General features: G+C 36.8%; 1 protein-coding gene across 2 annotated transcripts in view; it reads left to right on the forward strand.

Moving 5' to 3' along the window:
• Positions 1–21,253, forward strand: part of pcxb (pyruvate carboxylase b) — an 848,274-nt gene that overhangs the window by 646,675 nt on the left and 180,346 nt on the right. For both annotated transcript variants that reach the window (XM_030162429.1, XM_030162430.1), the window contains 2 exons: positions 2,138–2,359; positions 20,175–20,331. In XM_030162429.1, the coding sequence (XP_030018289.1) occupies positions 2,138–2,359; positions 20,175–20,331 (379 nt within the window). The remainder of the gene's footprint in view (positions 1–2,137; positions 2,360–20,174; positions 20,332–21,253) is intronic.

Raw genomic sequence — 21,253 nt, forward strand, 5'->3', positions numbered from 1 at the left:
AACTTCATTTCCCATCATGCATTGGGATTTTAAGGCTATTGTATTCCAAAATGACTAATATCTCCAAAAATATCGGTCTTATCAACTTGCTGAGATATTTAATGTGGAGATGGGACTATTCCTCAACTGAATTTTCCAAATTAGCCAATTAAAAACGTCTCAATTTGTCAGAATTGTGACAAGATACAGATGCTCTGAGACCTTCCAGTATTATGATATGCGATTTTATCGCCATTGGACTGTACGAGGCTCCTGAAGTAAAACAAGATCGACACCTTTGGTTGCTAATATCTTCAGTGTAATTTTTGAACTTCCCAAATTCATCCCGCGGACCCGATTGGAACCCTTGGTGGGCCGGTTTTGGTGTTTGACTCTCTTACTCTACATGGAAAACAGTTGACAGTAGCTAAATAGGCAAGCAAGACTGTTGTTAGCTGATAAATAGAGTTAGCTCATGTCAACAAATAATCAGCTCCAATATGAATTTCCATGGAAGCATTTTTTCTTTCCTAATGCACCTTTAAAAGCTTTAAAATGATCAGTATTTACACCACAGAAAAACAAACAAAAAAAAAAAAAAAACTATTCTTTGGCATTTGTTGCAAATCATTGTGTGATTACTAGCGATGTAGTTCTCAAGACCAGCCTCAAGACCGTTTTTTTTTTTTTTTTTTTTTTTTATCTCGGTCTTGTCACGGATTCAACTCATTTTGTTTTGGTCTCAATGGGATTTGTACAAAAACTGCATCATCACAGACTAGTATCATTATTTATCATGCATCCTCTTCAAATGCAACCAGTCAGATGCATCTATTGTAAGTTTAAGTTATTTTATTTTCGTTTGTCCATGTTACATTGTACAGATTTTCTCAATGGACAATGCCAGTCCTCCACAGTCCACTAGTGATGTAGTTCTCAAGACCAATTTTTTGTGAACTCAGTCTTGTCACGGATTCAACTCATTTGGTCTCGGTCATGTCTTGGTCTCGATACCCTCCGGTCTCAGCAGTGTCTTGGTTTTGATACCCTCCGCTCTCTGCAGTGTTCTGGTCTTGGTCTAGCCCAGGGGTTGTCAAACTCATTTTCTTCCAGGGGCCACATTCAGCCATATTTAATCTGAAGTGGGCCGGACCAGTAAAATAATAGCATGATAGCCAATAAATAATGACAACTCCAAATTGTTTTAGTGCAAAAAATGACATTCAATTATGCCAGTTGTTACGTTTACAAACTATCCAAACAAAAAGGATGTGAATAAGCTGAAAAAAATGTAATTTGTTAAGAAAAATAAGTACAATTTTATCAATATTGTGCCTCAACTTATCATTTATACACATGCATTACAGATCTGATCTACAAAGGCACAATTTTTTTAGTCACAGGCAGAATATTGTTAAAATTGCACTTAATTTTCTTTAGACACTTGAGTTTGCTCATATTTGTTCAGGTTATTCACATTTATTGTAAAAGGATAGTTTGCTAATGTAAACACTTTCATAATTTAATGTTTTTTGCACTAAATCAGAGAGAAAAAAATTGGTGTTGTCATTATTTATTGGTTATTACCTCCGCCAAGGAGGTTATGTTTTTGCCAGGGTTTGTTTGTTTGTTTGTTTGTTTGTTTGTCTGTTTGTCTGTTTGTCTGTCCGTTAGTGTACAACATAACTCAAAAAGTTATGGACAGATTTTGATGAAATTTTCAGGGTTTGTTGGAAATGGGATAAGGAAGAAATGATTAAATTTTGGTGGTGATCGGGGGTGGGGGGGCCCACGGGGGGGCCCATTTCCAACAAACCCTGAAAATTTCATCAAAATCTGTCCATAACTTTTTGAGTTATGTTGCACACTAACAGACAAACAAACAAACAAACAAACCCTGGCAAAAACATAACCTCCTTGGCGTGGGGGGGGCCCACAGGGGGGGGCCACTGATCAGCCTTGGCGGAGGTCTGCGCTCTCAGAGTGCTTCTAGTTATGATATTATTTTTGAGTTTGATGCCCTAATTCGCACTTTGCAAATTCATCCCGCGGGTCGGATTGGAACCTTTGGCGGCACCTGTGGTCTAGCCGCTCTTGACTACACTAGCGATTACTACAAACCTATCTCTTTACATTCTTTCTTACGTATTCTTTTTAGGAGATCCTCCGGTTGGTTTCCGCGACGTGCTGCTCCGTGACGGCCCCGAGGGCTTCGCCAAAGCCGTCCGTAACCACCAGGGCCTGTTGCTAATGGATACCACCTTCAGAGATGCCCACCAGTCGCTCCTGGCAACAAGGGTCCGAACCCACGACCTGAAGAAGATCTCGCCGTTCGTCAGTCACAACTTCAGCAACCTCTACAGCCTGGAGAACTGGGGAGGTGAGTGTGTCCCGCATGTCGTCAGAGGTAACATTTAGAACAGGTATAACGTTTTCAAATCCGTCTGCAGATATTTAATTACGGAGGAAAAAAATTCTATTATATTAGTATCATGCGTGCAGCCATGTAAGAATGGCAGGAACGTCCTTCAGATGGTTATCATGTTAATTAAACTCTTTGTGCATGTGCTCCTTTCTCATTTCTTTGAGTTTATACAGCCATGCCTGTACCTTCTGCTCCCTCATCCTTCTAACTGTAGATCCCCTCCATGTTTCGCCGATGCCACTGATTGCACACCTTTGTTTTCCTCGTCTGAACTGTGAAAATCACGTGCCATTGAAAGCGTATCTCATTCCTCCATCTCCTCTCCCATATGTCGGTCTTCAGCGAATTCACTCAATAGACAATAATTGTACCTTTTGCTTGCTCTTAAACGAACAGAGAAAATCACCTTATTGAAACTTCTTGAGGCATGAACGGTCCATTAGTGCTCCTGTATAATATGCAATTACTCTGAAATTGGACAAAGAGATGAAAAAAAGAAGTGCTCATGTTTGAACAGTTGGCGATGAGACCAATTATCAATGCTCTTTGATAGCCATCCTACATGAAGTGCAGTTGTTATGAACTGGTTTCAAAGAGTAAATTCATTTTCTCCATTCAAATACTTCGGATGCATACATTTCTTGGAGAGATTCGCCCCGTGAACCTCTTGAGGTTGAAACATTGAATTTAACGCTCAATTATAGTAAACTACTCGCAGTGATTGTGCTTATATTACTCGTAGCGCTTTGAGCAGATCACAGGAACAAACAAAAAGCTTCAAGTAAAAAAAAAAAGGGCTTGTGTTTCAGCGACTGTGCTCGTCGTCAAATTGGGGAACAAAGTGAGAAAAAATACAGGAGAGCGTCTCTGTTGCAGCCTCTTAGGTGCTGTAAAGCCTTTTTGAGATTAAATTCCTCCTGGTAGCCGATCATGGTGCAGCAGTTAGAGGAAAGCAATAAATTTCATTGCTGTGGGAGAGCACTTTGAGCTGCTCTCACATTAAGCAACTGTCTACTCATCTCATGTTTGCACAGATAAAAATGTATAGCAAAGGTAAAGCATTGAGGAGATAGTCCACGAAACAAGGTTTAAACGCCTCCACGCTCAACTTACAGTTGATAATAACGTTTTTATGAAACTGACCAGAGATAAATGTTATGAATTCCTCTTAACCTTGTTTGAGAAGTTACCTTAACCCTTTCATGCACTGTCCACTCCAGTGGACAGTTCTTCTCCAGCTGTTCTCTTGTATATTAATTGGTTTTGTTGTTTTAGTTCCATATCAGCCAACACAGTGGACACTTATGCACCATCCCATACAGTGTAATTCAGATCATTACTATAACTTTACTTTTCTTGATAAACCTGATCTGCAGTGACATGTTTGAGTGTAAATCAATTGTTATTCGTTAGACAAGATTTTTATTTATTTTTTTTTTTTTTTGCATATTATCTCCATGAAGTGACTAATTACTAGCATTAGAATATGTTAAAATGTGAGAAGACATCAGATTAGCAGCATTAAAAATGTTTTTATTTCATTGTTTTCATATCACTTTCTGATATTGGATTTTAAACACATGTTTCTTTACTTCAAAAATTAAATGCATGGATATTTTTGTTACTCCATAGGAAAAAAACTTGATCGCATTGTTTTTTTCATGGCTAAACACTGAAGAAAAAAATCTTGATTAAGGTTCTCATACAGGGTGGGGAAGCAAAATGTACAATATTTTGAGGCAGGGATTGAAAGACAGTGTATGACCAATTAGTTTATTGAAAGTCATGAGAATTTATTTGCCACAAGAAAATTTACATCATAGAAAATGTTTTTATTCTATGTGTCCTCCTTCTTTCTCAATAACTGCCTTCACACGCTTCCTGAAACTTGCGCAAGTGTTCCTCAAATATTCAGGTGACAACTTCTCCCATTCTTCTTTAATAGTATCTTCCAGACTTTCTCGTAATAGTTTTGCTCATAGTCATTCTCTTCTTTCCATTATAAACAGTCTTTATGGACACTCCAACTATTTTTGAAATCTCCTTTGGTGTGACGAGTGCATTCAGCAAATCACACACTCTTTGACGTTTGCTTTCCTGATTACTCATATGGGCAAAAGTTTCTGAAAAGGTATGGATAATAGTGTTAGGTATGATTATGACATCAATATATGTTTGGTTTCAAAACAATTGACGTAGTGCCTGGTGAGAAAAAACAACTAAATATTCATTGTAAATTTTGCTTCCCCACCCTGTAATTCGTGAATGAAAGGGTTAAAGTAAATCTTTGACTTGCAGTGGACTCACACACATAGGGCCTGATTTACTAAAGGTTTGCACGTGTAAAAACATGTTGAAGCTCATCTACTAGCAGGACACATCGAGGGTTGCGTCGCTCAAATGGGCAAAATAGCTCGCGCAACCCATTTAGTGTGTTTGACTTGACGAATATGCAATATGGGCGTTACTGCCAAAACGCACAAAATTATTGGGAGGAATAGGTGCAAATATTTATTTAGCACACATAATGTGATTTACCAAACCTAGTGGCTGATTTTGTGTTTATATTTAGCACGTCTGAAAGGCACAGCTTCATACAAAACTGGCTGCAGTTGTTATGACGTGGATTGGGCACTGGCATAACCAATGGCAATGCAGAGAAGCAATCTGTTCTGCTTGCATCAACATTTTTGGAATGACGGAAGAAAAAAAAAAAAAATTCAATCAATCAATCAAACTTTATTTGTATGGCACTTTTCATATGTTACATGTAGCACGTGTGAAGCCCCAACTCACCCGCAGTTGCAAATAGAAACAAAAATCAAAGCAAAAGTTTACCGCCACAGTAAACAAAACAAAGGAGCCATGGTGTGCCAAACCCGCTCTAAACATTATACAAGCAGAGCGCGTGACTGAAAGACACACGTGAAGGTTGCACATAAGAAGTAGACTTCTCAAGAACGTACAAAAGTGGCTTAACGGCAATTTAAAGCACATCAATCAAATTACCTCCAAAGAAAGCCAACTATAAGCGAAACGCACCTTTTACGCACAAGTAAAAGAAGCAAACAAAGGCGTCCGCCGAATAAAACAACCGACCCAAAAACCAACCGAAGACCCGCAACAAGCCCAGTTTGTCAGGACAAGCCCCCAATTTGTCACGGCCCGGCTCTAGGCATGACAAAAGGATGCCGACAACTAAATATGCAGTAAAGAATAAAGTGATTTATTTACAATAAATAAAGTGAAATGTGCAAACAATAGAGCTGGTATGGGATGTGGCATCTGTAGCGTCAGTAATGGGGTGAGTCCGCCCCCAACTCCACCGGCAGACGAATGTTAGGATAGCCCACATGACCAGAAGATAGGGGTCGTGACAACAGAGTAAAGCAATGTTAAAAGTTAAAGTTTAATTAAAAGCTAAACTAAAAATGTAGGTTTTGAGTTTACCTTTAAAAATATGAACACTCGCAGTAGACTTCAGGTCCTCAGGTAGGCTGTTCCATAGTTTAAGGCACATGTGTCAAACATGCGGCCCGGGGGCCAAATCCGGCCCGCCAAAGGGTTCAATCTGGCCCCTGGGATGAATTTGTGAAATGCAAAAATGACACTGAAGATATTAACAGTCATTCTAAGTCAATTCAATCTGAAGTGGATCGACCAGTAAAATGCTATCATAACAACCTATAAATAATGAAAACTGTAAATTTTGTCATTGTTTTAGTGTAAAAAAAAAAAAAAGGAAAATTACACAAAAATGTTTACATTTACAGACCAGCCTTTTATTAAAAAAAAAAAAAAAAAAAAAAAAAAGTGAATAACCTCTTAAGAGAAGTATGTGGAATTTTAATAATATTCTGCCTGTTATTTAATATTTTGTGTATTTGTAGATCTACTGTGATCTGTAAGTTGTAATTCACATTTATAAATGATAAACTAAGGCAGGGGTGTCAAACTCATTTTAGTTCAGGGGCCACATTCACCCCAATTTGATCTCAAGTGGGCTGGACCAGTAAAATAATAACAGTGAAAAAAGTAAAATTATATTATGATCAGGTTTACATCTACAACGTTTCCTTAAAAATCTGAATAACATGAACAACTTGAACTGTCTTAAGAAAAACAAGTGCAATTTTAACAATTTTATGCCTCGGTTTATCAGTTTATCATTTACACATGTGCATTACGATTGCATAAAACATTTAGTAACAGGCAGAATATTGGTAAAATTGCATTTTCTTTTCTTAAGATATTTCCATTTTTTCAGGTTATTCACATTTTTTGTAAAAGTATAATTTGGTAATGTAAACATTTTCATGTAATTTAACTTTTTTACACCAAAAAAACAAAGAGAAATTTGGGGTTGTCATTATTTTTAGGTTATTATGACAATATTTTACTGGTCTGACCCACTTGAAATCTAACTGTAATCGGACTGTATGTGTCTGTATGTGGAACCTGAATTTAAATGATTTTGACACCATTGATTGTTAATATCTTAAGTGTAATTTTTGCATTTCACAAATTCATCCCATGGGGCCAGATTGGACCCTTTGGCAGGCTGGATTTGGCCCCCGGGCCGCATGTTTGACACCTGTGAACTAAGGTATAATATTGTTAACATTGCACTTATTTTACTTAAGAATTTTCAGATTGTTCATACTTGTTCATGTTATGTTCAAGTACAATTTGAAGATGTAAACATTTTCATTACGGAATTTTACTTTTTTCATTCAAAAGGTCTTATCCTATTATTTATATTATTTTACTGGTCCGGCCCACTTTATATCATATTAGGCTGAATGTGGCCCCTGAACTAAAATGAGTTTGACACCCCTGGTTTAGGGCCATAAAAGCCGAATGAGTTTTAGTGTGGACTCTAGGAACAGTTCAAAGATTAGTACCTGAGGGTCCGAGAGGGCTCATATGGTAAAAGTGAATCAGATAAATAAATAGGGGTAAGACCATTAAGAGTTTTAAAAACCAATAAAGCACTTAGATCAAAATTGAGACACATGCCCCCCCATTTTACGGGCCTGCCCCCCCTGACTGGTTCCACCAGTGGCACATCAGCATTAGATCAGAACCCGACTTCTATCTCATTCTCTCTCACATGCAGGGGAGACCGAACAGGACTGGTTCTAGCGCTATACACACACACACACAGCACTGTCCACGGTGTTGTGACCGGACTCCTGAACCAGCTCTATTAGCACTGATGTGGAAGGTTTTCTCTCATGCCCACAGGCTTCAAAGTTTTCATTCACCATACAGAGAGAAGCTATTTATTTCACTAATGACACACTTCACCACTGATAAACAACAACAGAGAAATACCTGTCCACCCCTCTGTGTGGAAAAACAACAACTTCATATTCATGAGTGCTGGCGTATCCCAGAGCAATTTTTATTACGTCGTACTGTCACCATGACAACAACCGGTACACTGAAAGCCCGGATAAGTAGAGTTTACTCAAAAAATTTGAGTCAAGTGATTGCACTTAAATGGTTTGAGTAATGATCGACTAATCAATTGGTTTAAGCAGGTTCAACTTTAATGCTAAAAGTATTGAACTTAAACCATTCAGGAGAAAACACTAAAAGACAAGTTATAAATCTGTTGTAAAATCAACCCCACTATCCAACCATTCAACTCAGCATTTTAGGTTACACTGACTAATTTTCTCAATTGCAGCCAGATTAATTTATCATTGATTAAACAACTTTTTTTTAAGATAATCAAAGTCAAAATCCTATTCCTGACCAAAATAGGTATCAATTATTCAACTTAATATATCACAGCATGGAAGTAAATTAACTCGACGTCCTTTGTCCGTACAGGAAGTGATTTTAATTTGACAAGACATTAAGATTTTCATTATACAATAACATTATTAGATGAACAGTAACGCCATTGTTCTTCCTATGGCTCTGACTCATGGTGCAGCTCTACAAAAATACAAAAACAAACACAAAAAGGCCAATAAACACTGCCATACACACATTAAATCCAAATTAACACTAACCCCACAACCCCGATGAACCCCTGCACAGAAAAATAACACATTTTCAACAACATGCCCAATACCCACAATGCAATGCGAAGATAAAAAGGTGCACTGTAAGCCTGGAATTTTTACCTCCGCCAAGGAGGTTATGTTTTTGCCAGGGTTTGTTTGTCTGTTTGTTTGTTTGTTTGTTTGTTTGTCTGTCCGTTAGTGTGCAACATAACTCAAAAAGTTATGGACAGATTTGGATGAAATTTTCAGGGTTTGTTGGAAATGGGATAAGGAAGAAATGATTAAATTTTGGTGGTGATCGGGGGTGGGGGGGCCCACGGGGGGCACCACTGATCAGCCTTGGCGGAGGTCTGTGCTCTCCGAGTACTTCTAGTTATTTACTAAAATGCTTTGATTACAATGCACTTAAATAATTTAAGTTTTATGATGGTCATGACTAAAACTTAGTGATTTAATTCCATTCAACTTAAACTTTTTCGTACTTTCAACTATGTCTACAAATTAGTAGAATATACTTAACATTTTATAGCAGTGGTTCTTAACCTTGTTGGAGGTACTGAACCCCACCAGTTTCATATGTGCATTCACCGAACCCTTCTTTATTAAAAAATAAAATATGATTTTTTTCAAATTCAAGACACAGGTATATGTTTTACTGGTGCACGACATGAACTATGCATTAACATCAGTGTGTTCAAAGAACAAAACCAATACAGTGCATGAACTCACAACAGATTACATACCTTTTCACAAAGACATGACCTTTTTTAATACAACCAAACTGAAATGGTTTTAATTTTTAACCTTATGTATTCCAATAATGAACTTATTGTATTTATGCTATGTATTTATCGTCATAACAACGATGTGGAAAATACTCAAATAATTCATCGTCAGACGAGTGGAAGAGATTATAAACATTTCTGGATGTGTTGTCGTGCTATAAGCAACAACAATACACCAAGTATATTGGATGTCAATCAGAGAAAGAGTCTCAGAAGCCGTTTGTTTACATACACGGAACTAGCCCGACACACACACCCAACTAATGAGTAAAGTGTGTGTCTTGACCTCCGCCGAACCCCTGAGACTGACTCACCGAACCCCTAGGGTTCGATCGAACCCAAGTTAAGAACCACTGTTTTATAGTAACATCATAAAACTGAAATCATTTAAGTGCATTGCAATTAAAGCATTTTAGTAAATACAAATTCTTACAGTGTAGCGCATGCAAAATCCACATTTAAATAGGGCGGTCTTCAAGACTTTGCGCCTCTTGTCATTTGCGCAGGATCTCTTAGTTGATCACCTGTGACACACAAATCAATAACAATCACATTTGCGCCCATTCTTTGCGATCTTAGTAAATCAGGCCCGTAGACTTCGCTGCTGTGTCATATATTTTGAACTCTACACTCAAGTAGCATAAACACCTTTTAATAACGTCATTTCTTCCTCTCCGAAAAGACAAGGCTAGACTTTTCAAACCAACACCATTAAAAACCCAGTTTGCCATCATTCATAATCATGCACGACATATTCTGTGTGGCGGCTTTACTTCTGTCGATCTTACCACCCAAAACAAGCTGTGCAGGCTTTTAAAAACTGCAATAAATCTCTTTTATTAAGAACCACAAACCGTTCAGACAGGCCTATAGGTTTTGAAACCTAAAAAGGCACTAACTGAGCTCTCTGTCAAGTTTCTGTCAAGTCTCTCTTGGCTATATCTATGCTATAAACAGGAAACCTTGCAAAAAATGCTCAATATACTCTTGCTGAAAGCATGCTTTTAGATCTCTTAGTGGCTCAACATTAAAAATGTTAATTTACTCATATCTTCCTGTTTTGTCAAAGAGGTTTTTTTTATCAAGGCCTTTTGAAAGTCTAAGCTGTTTCTATATCAAATAGTTTAAAAAAAAAAAAAACAGCGTGAAGCAGCAGCAGCAGGGTAAGATTTTCATAACTAAAGCTTTTTGTGGGTCTATGTTGAGCATGAATATGAATGAGAGTTTTAGTCAGGTGTTGGTGAAAATATTGTGCATAATGTTATTAGTTTAAACTTTAATAGACTACAGACTATTTCATAAAGTCACGGTATAATTCAAAACAAAGAGATGGTAATGGTATATGTGTATGACTTTTACTTTGAATACTCTTAAAGTTAACAATTTGCAGGAAAAACTTGACTCTGTCTTCAGGTGTGATAAAAGAACCAAGAGAAAAGCAAAGTCCTCATTGTGTGTTTAACCCTTTAACAACTGCAATCTCTCCGACGCTGCATTTTGCGCTTTACAGGATTCAAGTTATTGTAACTCCTGAACCATTTGTGCTATCCACAAAAGTCAGATAGCATTGGAAAGCTGAGATCCTGAGCTTTCCGACACTATATAACACTTTACGGCAGCAATGTGGGACTCTATTAAAGTAGAAAGGAACTGTTTCAGAGACTTCCCTACAGGCTAAAAAAATATAGATCTGTAATACGGATACTGAATGTCCAAGACAAAATAGTTGAAAGTTTATTTTTGCAGTCTCAAAAAGTTTGGTTTTGGACATTTACAGTTATTTCTGATACTAAATATGCTAAAAACTTTGTCATTTAAAAAAAAATTTCTCACTAAAACACACTGTTTTAAACATTTATTAATTATAATAGCAATAATTAATGGCCAGATATTGAAAGTCAAGTTCTTCCTGAAAACAAAGGTGCAAAAGAATTGGCAATAAATGCATTTTCTGACACTTTTATTGCAAAGAAAACATGAAGACACCTAGGCGTCCTGTTATAGAGGTACTCTGAAAGTGCTGCAGTTTTGAGTCTGGTTCAGAAATCATCAGTAGCTGCATTTCCATTAAAGTTTTCCGCAAAATAAAAGCGATACTTCTACAATTTCAACAAAATACAATTGCTTCTTGTAGGTGTTTCCATTGAAGAGTGTGTGGCTTCTGATGAGTGCGTGATTCTACTAAAGTCCCATCTCACAATAGTCCTTATTTTTGGAAGCAGCCACAGATAGTGGATTTGTAGGAGCGAATTGTACGGAATTCACTAACGAGTTGTGGATCCAGAATTTCCGAATGACCCGGGCAACTTCAACGAACTGTTACGTTATTAAACTTCTTGTAGTACTGGAATTGTCATGCCCGTGATTAGTGAAAATGCGTAAAACGTGTTTCCATCGCACTTTTGCGCAATAGTTCTGTATCAAAACGTCTCAAAAATCGCCTTATGAGAGTTTAAAAAGTTTTTGCGATCTTTGACAGTTTTTGCGACATTACTGTGTTTCCATTTCCAGTTTTCTATTGCGCGATTTACATTTTGCGCATTTCTGAGGGTAATGGTAACCCAGCTAGTGAAACCTCTGAAGTTTCAACAGTGTTCTGACTTAATAAAGAAGTTAAAGCTCGCAAATATACGCTTGTCACCCATTTGTGCAACAATAGCATGAGTACATTATTATAATCAGAATTTAAACAAGAGACGGAGCAGTTTAAACACCTCCTGACATAATGATTTTTGGAATGGGCTGATATTGTGAGCAGAACAGTGTGAGATATATTTGTCTTTCTTAGTTAAAACAATTTGATAAAGACTGAGGAAGGATGTAATAATGGTGATGGATCCTCTTGCGGTGTCACTAATTCGTTCATGATATGATTATGTGTCATAAAAACGGAATAGCAGTGTTTATGAATTATTTAAACACTTAAATGTGATTCTTCAGTGATCTGGCCCTGACACCTTGATTTGTGTTAAGTACTTTGCACTTTAATCATGTATTCTTGTAAAGAAAATAAAGCACTTAGAAGATGCTAGAAAGAGCCTCACACTGAATCTTTTGACGCATTTGTTTTACTTCTCCTTTATTGTTGTCTTAATGTTGTGATGAATTTTCTTCTCCCGTTAATTTTCTTCATTTAGACGGTGATCTCCTTTATATCAGTTATTCCAGTAAGATTAGAAATTATCAACACTATGTTTCCACAGACTTTATCACTCACTGAATAAAGTGTAAATCATCATTTATACCAGGGGTGTCAAACTCATTTTAGTTCACGGGCCACATTAAGCCAAATTTGATCTGAAGTGGGCCGGACCAGTGAAATAATAACATAATAACATATAAATAATGTCAACTCCAAACTTTCTTCTATGTTTTAAAGCAAAAAAAAGTAAAATTATGCAATGAAAATGTTTACATTTACCAACTATCCTTTAAAACACTGTGAATAACATGAACAAATGAAATTTTTTAAGAAAACTAAGTGCAATTTTAACAATATTATGTAAATGTTTATCATCATAAGTTTATACTTCTTCCTACTCCTTTTCAACCATGCAATATTCAGACTTGTATGTGCTGAAGATAGATTCTGTCCATTTAAATGTTTTATTTTGTTTTGTTTTATTTTGTTTCCTTACATGTCCGAAATAAATAAATAAATCAAAAAATCAAATAATTTACATATATAAATTACAACACACATCATGGTGGATCAACAAATACACAAAACATTTAATAACAGGCAGAATATTGTTATAATTACACTTCAGACATTTCATAATGTTCATATTTGTTGAAGTTGTTTGTGTTTTCGTGAAAATTTTGTTTGTTTTAGTGTAAATACAGTAAAATGACGTGAAAATGTTTACATTTACAAGGGGAAAAATTTGGAGTTATGAGTATTTATAGGTTATTATGATAGTATTTTACTGATCCGACCCACTGGAGATTTAAGTGGTCTGTTTGTGGTCCCTGAACTAAAATGACGAATATCTTCAGTGTAATTTTTGCATTTCATAAATTCATCCTAAGGGCCAGACTGGACCCTTTGGCATTCCGTATTTGGCCCCCGGGCCACATGTTTGACACCTGTGATTTATACACATCTGTTTTATGATATCATCAACTTTTCTTGTTCAAACAAAAACTCATAAGCTGATATTTCGACAGTCGGTCAAAATAACACTGTCTTATAATCTAATGTGCTGCATCAGCTGATAGTTTACATTATAGCTCTGTTAGCTTAGCTCTGATTTTAGACTGAAATAGCCACAGTAAAACTACAAATCATCTCTTTTTTCTGTACAGTTTGTGTTGTCAATAGCTGCACTAAAGATCTGTTTGGAATCGAACGAACACAATCAGAATGGTCACGGTTTAGTCAGAACTGTGGATCAATAAACAGCAACTTAAACCTGCGTATGACTTTTGTCACTAATTTTTCATCAGATCTGTAAAACCCGCGTCATAGCCTAAGTATCACGAATCTGTAAGTCTTTCCGTGATTACGCACCTGAATCTCTTCCCTCACGGTGAACCATTTCCAAGTGTACTCCACCATAAACAATACGTGTTTACAAATAGAGCTGGTAGGTCATTTGGGCATTTTCGGAAATTTGTCGCGACGTGCATTGTGGAAAGCGGAGCTCCACGCAACCTTATGGCCGCAGCAGCAACAAACACGGAAACAGCTTCATTGCTACTTCTGCGGCTATGACTCGGGTTTTACAGATTTGGTGAAAAATTGGTGACAAAAGTCATATGCAGCTTTAAAGGTGGGGTCTGAGATGTTTTCCTGGAGCATGTTTTATTATATTGCTTAAAATCCCCTTCACACCCCGATTACAACTAATTAATTAAATGCTCTAACACAAAAATAAAAAAATAAAAAAATAGTCAACCGTGGAACGGACAGGCCTGAAAAAAACACCATCCAATCATTTTGAGCGCCCACTCGAAATGATTGAACGGTGATATGTCTATCAAACTCAACTGCCATTCGCCCCTCCCTCCTCCCCCTTCTGCTCGTACCCCTCTTTGAGCATGAATCGTACGTTCTCAGAAGCTTGGAGCGAATGTACAGGAAACGACGCCAGAGCTTGGCTATAGTAGCTATATTAGGATGGAAAGTTCACCGGTAAACTGTTTTGTCACTAACATAAATCAGTAGGAAATGTAACGTTAGTCACATAGGTATGAACTGGGGCTGTTTTGTAAGAGTGGGGGGGTTGGAGGAGACTGAATAAGGTATGGATGGATCCGCGAGCCGGAGCCTCAGCCGGGGTCGGAGCTGGGGCTGAGGCCGTAGCTGATGTCGGAGCCCGAGCCAGGGACAGAGCCTCAGCCGGGGTTAGGACCGTAGCCGGCGTCGGAGCCCGAGTTGGGACCGTACAGGGATGAAGCCGGAGCCTCAGCTGGTGAATTGTTGCTGTGCAGCGCTCGTGAACCCTCGGGAACAAGCATTGCGCATGCCAGTACTCTGGAGGCGTAGCTTCGGGAGGATGTCTGAACAAAGGGGTTTGGACTTTTGAACTGAGTATTTTCAAAATGTAGCTTGCTCGAACTATTTTTCTAAGATCTCGGACCCCACCTTTAACAAAGATATTAACATCCCATAATAACTTTATACCTGTGTAAGCCTCAAAGTCAAACTCACACTTTTAGAAGAAACACTGTGATTTCATCGTCAAAACTCTACTTTACTTTCTTTTTTTTTTTTTTTTTTTTTAGAACTGTGTCCAGCGGTGACAACACTGTTTTTAGCTTTTATCACTTGTCACTTTTTTTATTGGTTCTTATCAGTTCCCATCTCATCCTTTTCTGATGCTTTGGTCAAGGGCCCCGTGGCGCTGGCTGTCCTCACCGTGAGAGACCGACAGAGTGGATGGTGGATGTAACTCACAGGTGTCAAACATGCGGCCCTGGGGCCAAATCTGGCCCGCCAAAGGTTCCATTCCGGCCCGCGGGATGAAAGTGCAGAAATTAACCTGAACGGTCAAGGTTGTCAAAATCATTGTGGTTCAGGTTCCACATACAGACCAATGTGATATACAGTAAAAAAAAAAAAAAAAAAAAAAAACAGCAACACAATAACCCATAAATAATGACAACTACAAATTTTCTTTTTAAAAAAATATGTAGAAAAAATTTAAGGGAAAAAAAAAAAATTACACTGTGAAAATATTTCCATTTACAAAACTATTCTTTCACAATAAAACATAAATAAGTACATAAATAAAAACAAAGATGAACAACCTGAAATGTGCAATTTGAACAATATTCCGCTTGTTACTAAATGTTTTGTGCATTTATAGATCCACTGTGATCTGTAGTTGTGTTAATAATAAGAGATGGAATATTGTAGAAATTGTTCAAATTTTAGTTCCAAAATCCAAAATTTTAACAATATTCTGCCTGTTATTAAATGTTTACGGAACACTGTGTGTAATCTACCTGTACAAATAATAAGTTGAGGCATAATATTGTTCAAATTGCACTATTTTTTTAAATAAAATTTGTGTTTTTCAGGTTATTCACATCTTCTTTGTAAAATGTAAATATTTTCATAATTTAATTGGGTTTTTTTTGCACTAAAACAAAAAGAAAAACTTGGATTTGTCATTATTTATAAGTTATTAAGTCATTATTTTACTGGTCTGGCCCGCTTGAGATCAAATTGGGCTGAATATGGCCCCTGAACCAAAATGAGTTTGACACCCCTGATGTAACTAGATTCAGTTCATATCTCTAGAAGTCGACAGAAGTTGGTTTTGTGCATTCTAACACAACAGTTATTCACTCAGACTCGTGTACCGACTCCACCAAATGCTGTTGTCTTGAAACACAGTCGTTATGTAGAAAGAACAATGATGTAAGCATTTAAAAAGAAGTTTAAGGCTGTGATAGTTTATGAAACTTTCAAAGCTGGTGTTACTGTGTTTCTGTAGGATCTGACCATTACACCACTGTTTTTACTGTGTTATAATATTAAACTCAAGTATTTATTCTGCTGAGCTGTCCTTGATCACGACACTAACAAGACCATATGGATGCAGTTCTGAGCTTGAAACTCAAAGTTACCAGACTCACCAGTTTCTAGCAGATGTTCCTACCTCATTATGGTTTCGTCTGTGAAACTCAAATTGATGCCACACCACAATAAAAAGTTCCGCTGTAGTTCACTGGTGTTTAACAGTAGTCGCTTTTCCATTGGACAATGCACAAAACTTTACCGATATTTACAAAACGTCAAAAAAAAACAAAAGTGCTAAATGTCGGTTTTTCGATTATATCACAAATGCGATGATTTGTTTATTTATTATCGCGAGATGACACGAGAAGTCATTCCATAAACATGGCGTCTAACGTAAATATGTTGATTTACAGATATATTCAGTATTATTATATATTAATCAAATCAAATTTTATTTATATAGTGCCAAATCATAACAAAAGTTATCTCATGACACTTAACATACCGAGTCGGTCAAAACCAGACTCTAAGCCAATTTACAGAAACCCGACAGAATCCTCATTTATTTCGTACTAAATTAAAAAATGATTTCCTGGTGTGTCCACACATACCGCACCATATTTCTTTTAAAACTCTTCTTCTTTGCTTGTTGTAATGTCCGTCAAAATCCTTTTTTTTTTTTTTTTTTTTTTTTTAATTCACATGACTCTAGTTGCGGAAAAAGGTCTTTCCATTGCAGTTTTGCGTGATAGCTTATACCATGGGTGTCAAACTCATTTTAGTTCAGGGGCCACATTCAGCCCAATATGATCTCAAGTGGTCCAGACCAGTAAAATAATAACGGTGAAAAAAAAAAACTAAATTAAATGTTTACATCTACAAAAATCTGAATAACATGAACAACTGGAAATATCTTAAGAAAAACAAGTGTAATTTTAACAGTATTCTGCCTCTGATTATTAGCACGAAACATTTAATAACAGGCAGAATATTGGTAAAATTGCATTTACTTATTTTAAGACATTTCAGGTTTTTCACTTTTTTTTTTTTTTTGTAAAATAACAGTTTTTTAACCCTTTCATGCATACTGGTCACTACAGTGGACAGCTTTTCTATAGCTGTTCTCTTGTATATTCATGGATTTTGTTGTTCTTTTTTTATTTTTTATTTTTTTTTTTACACATATCTTTATTAAAGTTTTAAGACACTACATATCTTTTCTGACATGAATTGGTAACATTATGTAGATCTCTCCTGAGCATAAACCCCCAGAGTCACAAGCCTTCCCCACAGTTTTCACACAATTTATCACTAAATTCATGTTTCTGTGCGTCAAAAATTAAACGTGTGGTGTCCAGCTGAGTGGACATTTTTGCAACTTAATGAAAAATAGGTTCATAAGAATTTTGGTTTTTCATTATTATTATTTTTTTAATGTATTTTTTGAATTTTTTTTGAATTATTTTTATTTATTTTTTAATTTATTTTTCAGATCTCATTGTTTTTTTCATGCGTAAACAGGAATAAAAACACTCAGGAAAAAATTTTGTGTAAGGTTCTCATAATTCGTGCATGAAAGGGTTAATATAAACATTTTCATGTAATTTTACTTTTTTACACTAAAGCAAAGATAAAAATTTGCTGTTTTCATTATTTATAGGTTTAATATGATTGTATTTTACTGGTCTGACCCACCTGATATCTAATTGGTCTGTATGTGGAATCTGAATTAAAATGATTTTGACATCCTCGATTGTTAATATCTTCATTCTAATTTTTTGTTATTTCACAAATCCATCCTACGGGCCACATTGGATCCTTCGGCGGGCTAGATTTGGCCCCCGGGCTGCATGTTTGACACCTGTGACCTATACCATTTACTCTACACCTGAAAAAAGACCTCTTGCCAGTGCAAAAACTTTTAATCGAAAAACGAGATTTTGGGCAAAATTGTGGTTTTTCCATTAGGCAAATTTTTACAGGTTATATTTGCGCAATTTGAGGGTCAATGGAAAAGCAGCTAGTGAAGACTTGTAACACAGACCCTCATAAATCACTTTACGCTAATGACCACAGGAGGAATAAGTCCCACGCCTCTTCATAGAAGGTTCCTGTACAATACACTTCTATTCCAGCATGATCCGAGATGGAGAATATTCCACTCAGCTGAGCTCAAATCACTTAGAACCAAAGCAAATCACTAAAGGGAGGTTACCACGTGAGTACTGAATGCTGTTATCCTGACACATTGTCCCTATGCAGGAATCTTTTTTTCACACACAGAGGTCTTAGATAGGGAATATTGCTTTCACATGTTTCAGCTGCTTACAGGCAGAATGAATCATTGAAGAGATTAAGCGAAAGCCCTTTGAGGATTAAGTCCCTTCCTCGTATAGCGTTCCTCCGTGCACCGTGGAAGATACAGTAATATGAATTGGGTCACATAATGTATCTGTAAGATTCTGCGTATCTTTTTTTTTTTTTTTTTTTTTTCACAGTTTGCAAATTTATCAGATGGTCAAGCGGTAGATTCATTATTTTTTCCACGATGATATGGGTGTGCGCTGCTTCTTCAGCCCCAGTTCCGGATGACACAGAAGCATATCAAGCAGTCCACAGCAGTAAAATTGACTCACGGATGACATAAAATTGATTTTGCAGGATAAACTGTTGAGTGCATCAGGGCTTTAAATGCATACTTAAGCAAAAAGTGTTGAAATATGTGTGTTTATTTAAATCAACAATTCAAATTATGGGTATTAATCATTTTTATTCATCATGGGTTTCCCTTTATTGGCTTTTGAGCACGAGATACAACTTTATTTTATAGAACTTTGTTTTCCCAGCAGGGGGAATTGAAGCCGAAGTATGAATATTATGAGTTTTCTGCCACTTAGGCCTAACAAACTGTTTATTTGATAAATGAGTTACGTCTCTAATTTACTTAGACTTTACTACTCTCCGGAAGACGTCACATGATCCGAAATCCTTTAATACCGAGAAGATATGTCATGAGAAAATAACATTTTTCCTTTTTCTGTCTTTTAACATTACATGGGGTGTTAACAGACATTGCTGGTAATCACGGGTGTTGCGTAAAAACGTCTTGCTTCCCTCTGATTTATTTTAGCTCGTCATCCCGACAGATTGGAGGCTGCCTGTGTTTTCCAAAAAAGAAGCCGACTGCAGCAGCTCCCATGCCTAATGGCTAGATATAAGGGACCAGCTGTCAGTCTTCATTCACTTTATCGAATTATTAGAGTAAATTCTGCCGTCCCAGATGAATTCCTCGCTCTGCCTCATGTTGGGATGGCTCGCGTGCAATGAAACATTAATGCTAATATGTTTAGCATCAGATAGGATTGCTAAGAGCCATTTCCGCTCCAGACCAGTAGTTTTAAACATGCTGTTATAGTCTGGTATTAAATTTAAAAGAGGCAAAATAAAAAAAAAATAAATAAAAAAAAAAGGAACAGTTTTTCCAGAGTATTCCTACTTCCCCTTGAGTTAGGAAAGAAGCGTGTGTGTATTTGGTATTCTCTCCGTGTACAGATGTATGAGTGCTCAGAAAAATGGAATTTAATGATGACAGTGTTGGATCAGCAGAAACCCACTGTAGGCTTCAATATTTCAGACTGATATGATAAACGGGTATGAGATTCACTAATCTACTCCCCCAGAAAGGGAAATGAGAGATAGCTATCTCTTTTTTTCCGCTCTTCCACTGAAACATTTCTTACTTTAAAATGAAATGATGAAAGTGTTAGCAGGAATAATAGATGTGCAATACCGTCAGATATTTTATTTGAGCATCCGTTAGTGTGTATTCTGTGTTTATGGGAGCTGTGAGAAGTTTGAAATGTTTTTTTTTTTTTTTTTTTTTCTCCTGATTGTTAAATCGAGATCAAAGTTGGGTTAGAGGATAAGATTTGAGATGAAAGCTGACATGATCTGAAATCTATGTGTGTGTGTGTGTGTGTGTGTGTGTGTAGGTGCTACTTTTGACGTGGCCATGCGCTTCCTGTCAGAGTGTCCATGGAAGAGACTCCAGGAGCTCAGAGCTTTGATCCCAAACGTCCCATTCCAGATGCTGCTGAGAGGGGCCAACGCCGTGGGCTACACCAACTACCCTGATAACGCTGTCTTTAAGTGAGTCGCACATATACTCAGAACCCCTTTTCATCTAGGTGTCATTATTAAACATTACATTAACACACAGAATACCAAGATATGCATTATGAATACTAGCGACATTGAACCCGTACGTCCTCCCGTGCTGCAACATCGGGACACACGTTGGACAAACACAGAAACGTCCATTATAGTAGGATGCCACCATTCTGTTGTCACCTCCTAATTGCACTCAGTACCAGTGTTGGGAGTAGCACGTTACAAAAGTAATGCATTAAAGTAATGGATTACTTTTTGCTGAAATGCAGTAGTGTAAGGCATTACTAATCAATTTTTACCCCGACCCCCAAAGGGGAGATAAGGGGTATTGTTTTTGGTTTGGTTTGTTTGTTTGTTAACACTCTAGCAGCAAAACTATTGGTTGAATTCATACCAAATTAGGTTTATAGATTGCCAGTGACCCAGAATAGATCTCATTACATTTTGGGGAAAGTTGGCCAAAGTTTCAATTTTTTATGAATTTTTAATTTATTTTTTTTCCCCATTTACTTATAATGGGTGAAATACATACTCAAGATAACTCAAAAAGTTATGGAAGGATTTTGATGACATTTTCAGGAAATGTTGATACTGTCACAAGGAACAAATGATTACATTTTGGTGGTGATCAGGGGGAAGACTGATCTGCCTTGGTGTAGGTCTGCGCTCTCCGAGTGCTTTTCTTATTTGTTTCTTTGTTTGTTAACACTCTAGCAGAAAAACTATTGGTTGAATTCATACCAAATTGGGTTTATAGATTGCCAGTGACCCAGAATAGATTTCATTACATTTTGAGAAAAGTAGGTCAAAGTTTCAATTTTTTATCAATTTTTTTTTTTTTTTTTTTTTTCCCATTGACTTATAATGGGCGAAATTTCCCATGCCTGAAGCAGCAAAACTA

This window comes from Sphaeramia orbicularis, chromosome 18 (genome assembly GCF_902148855.1).
Source record: "Sphaeramia orbicularis chromosome 18, fSphaOr1.1, whole genome shotgun sequence".
NCBI lineage: Eukaryota > Metazoa > Chordata > Actinopteri > Kurtiformes > Apogonidae > Sphaeramia > Sphaeramia orbicularis.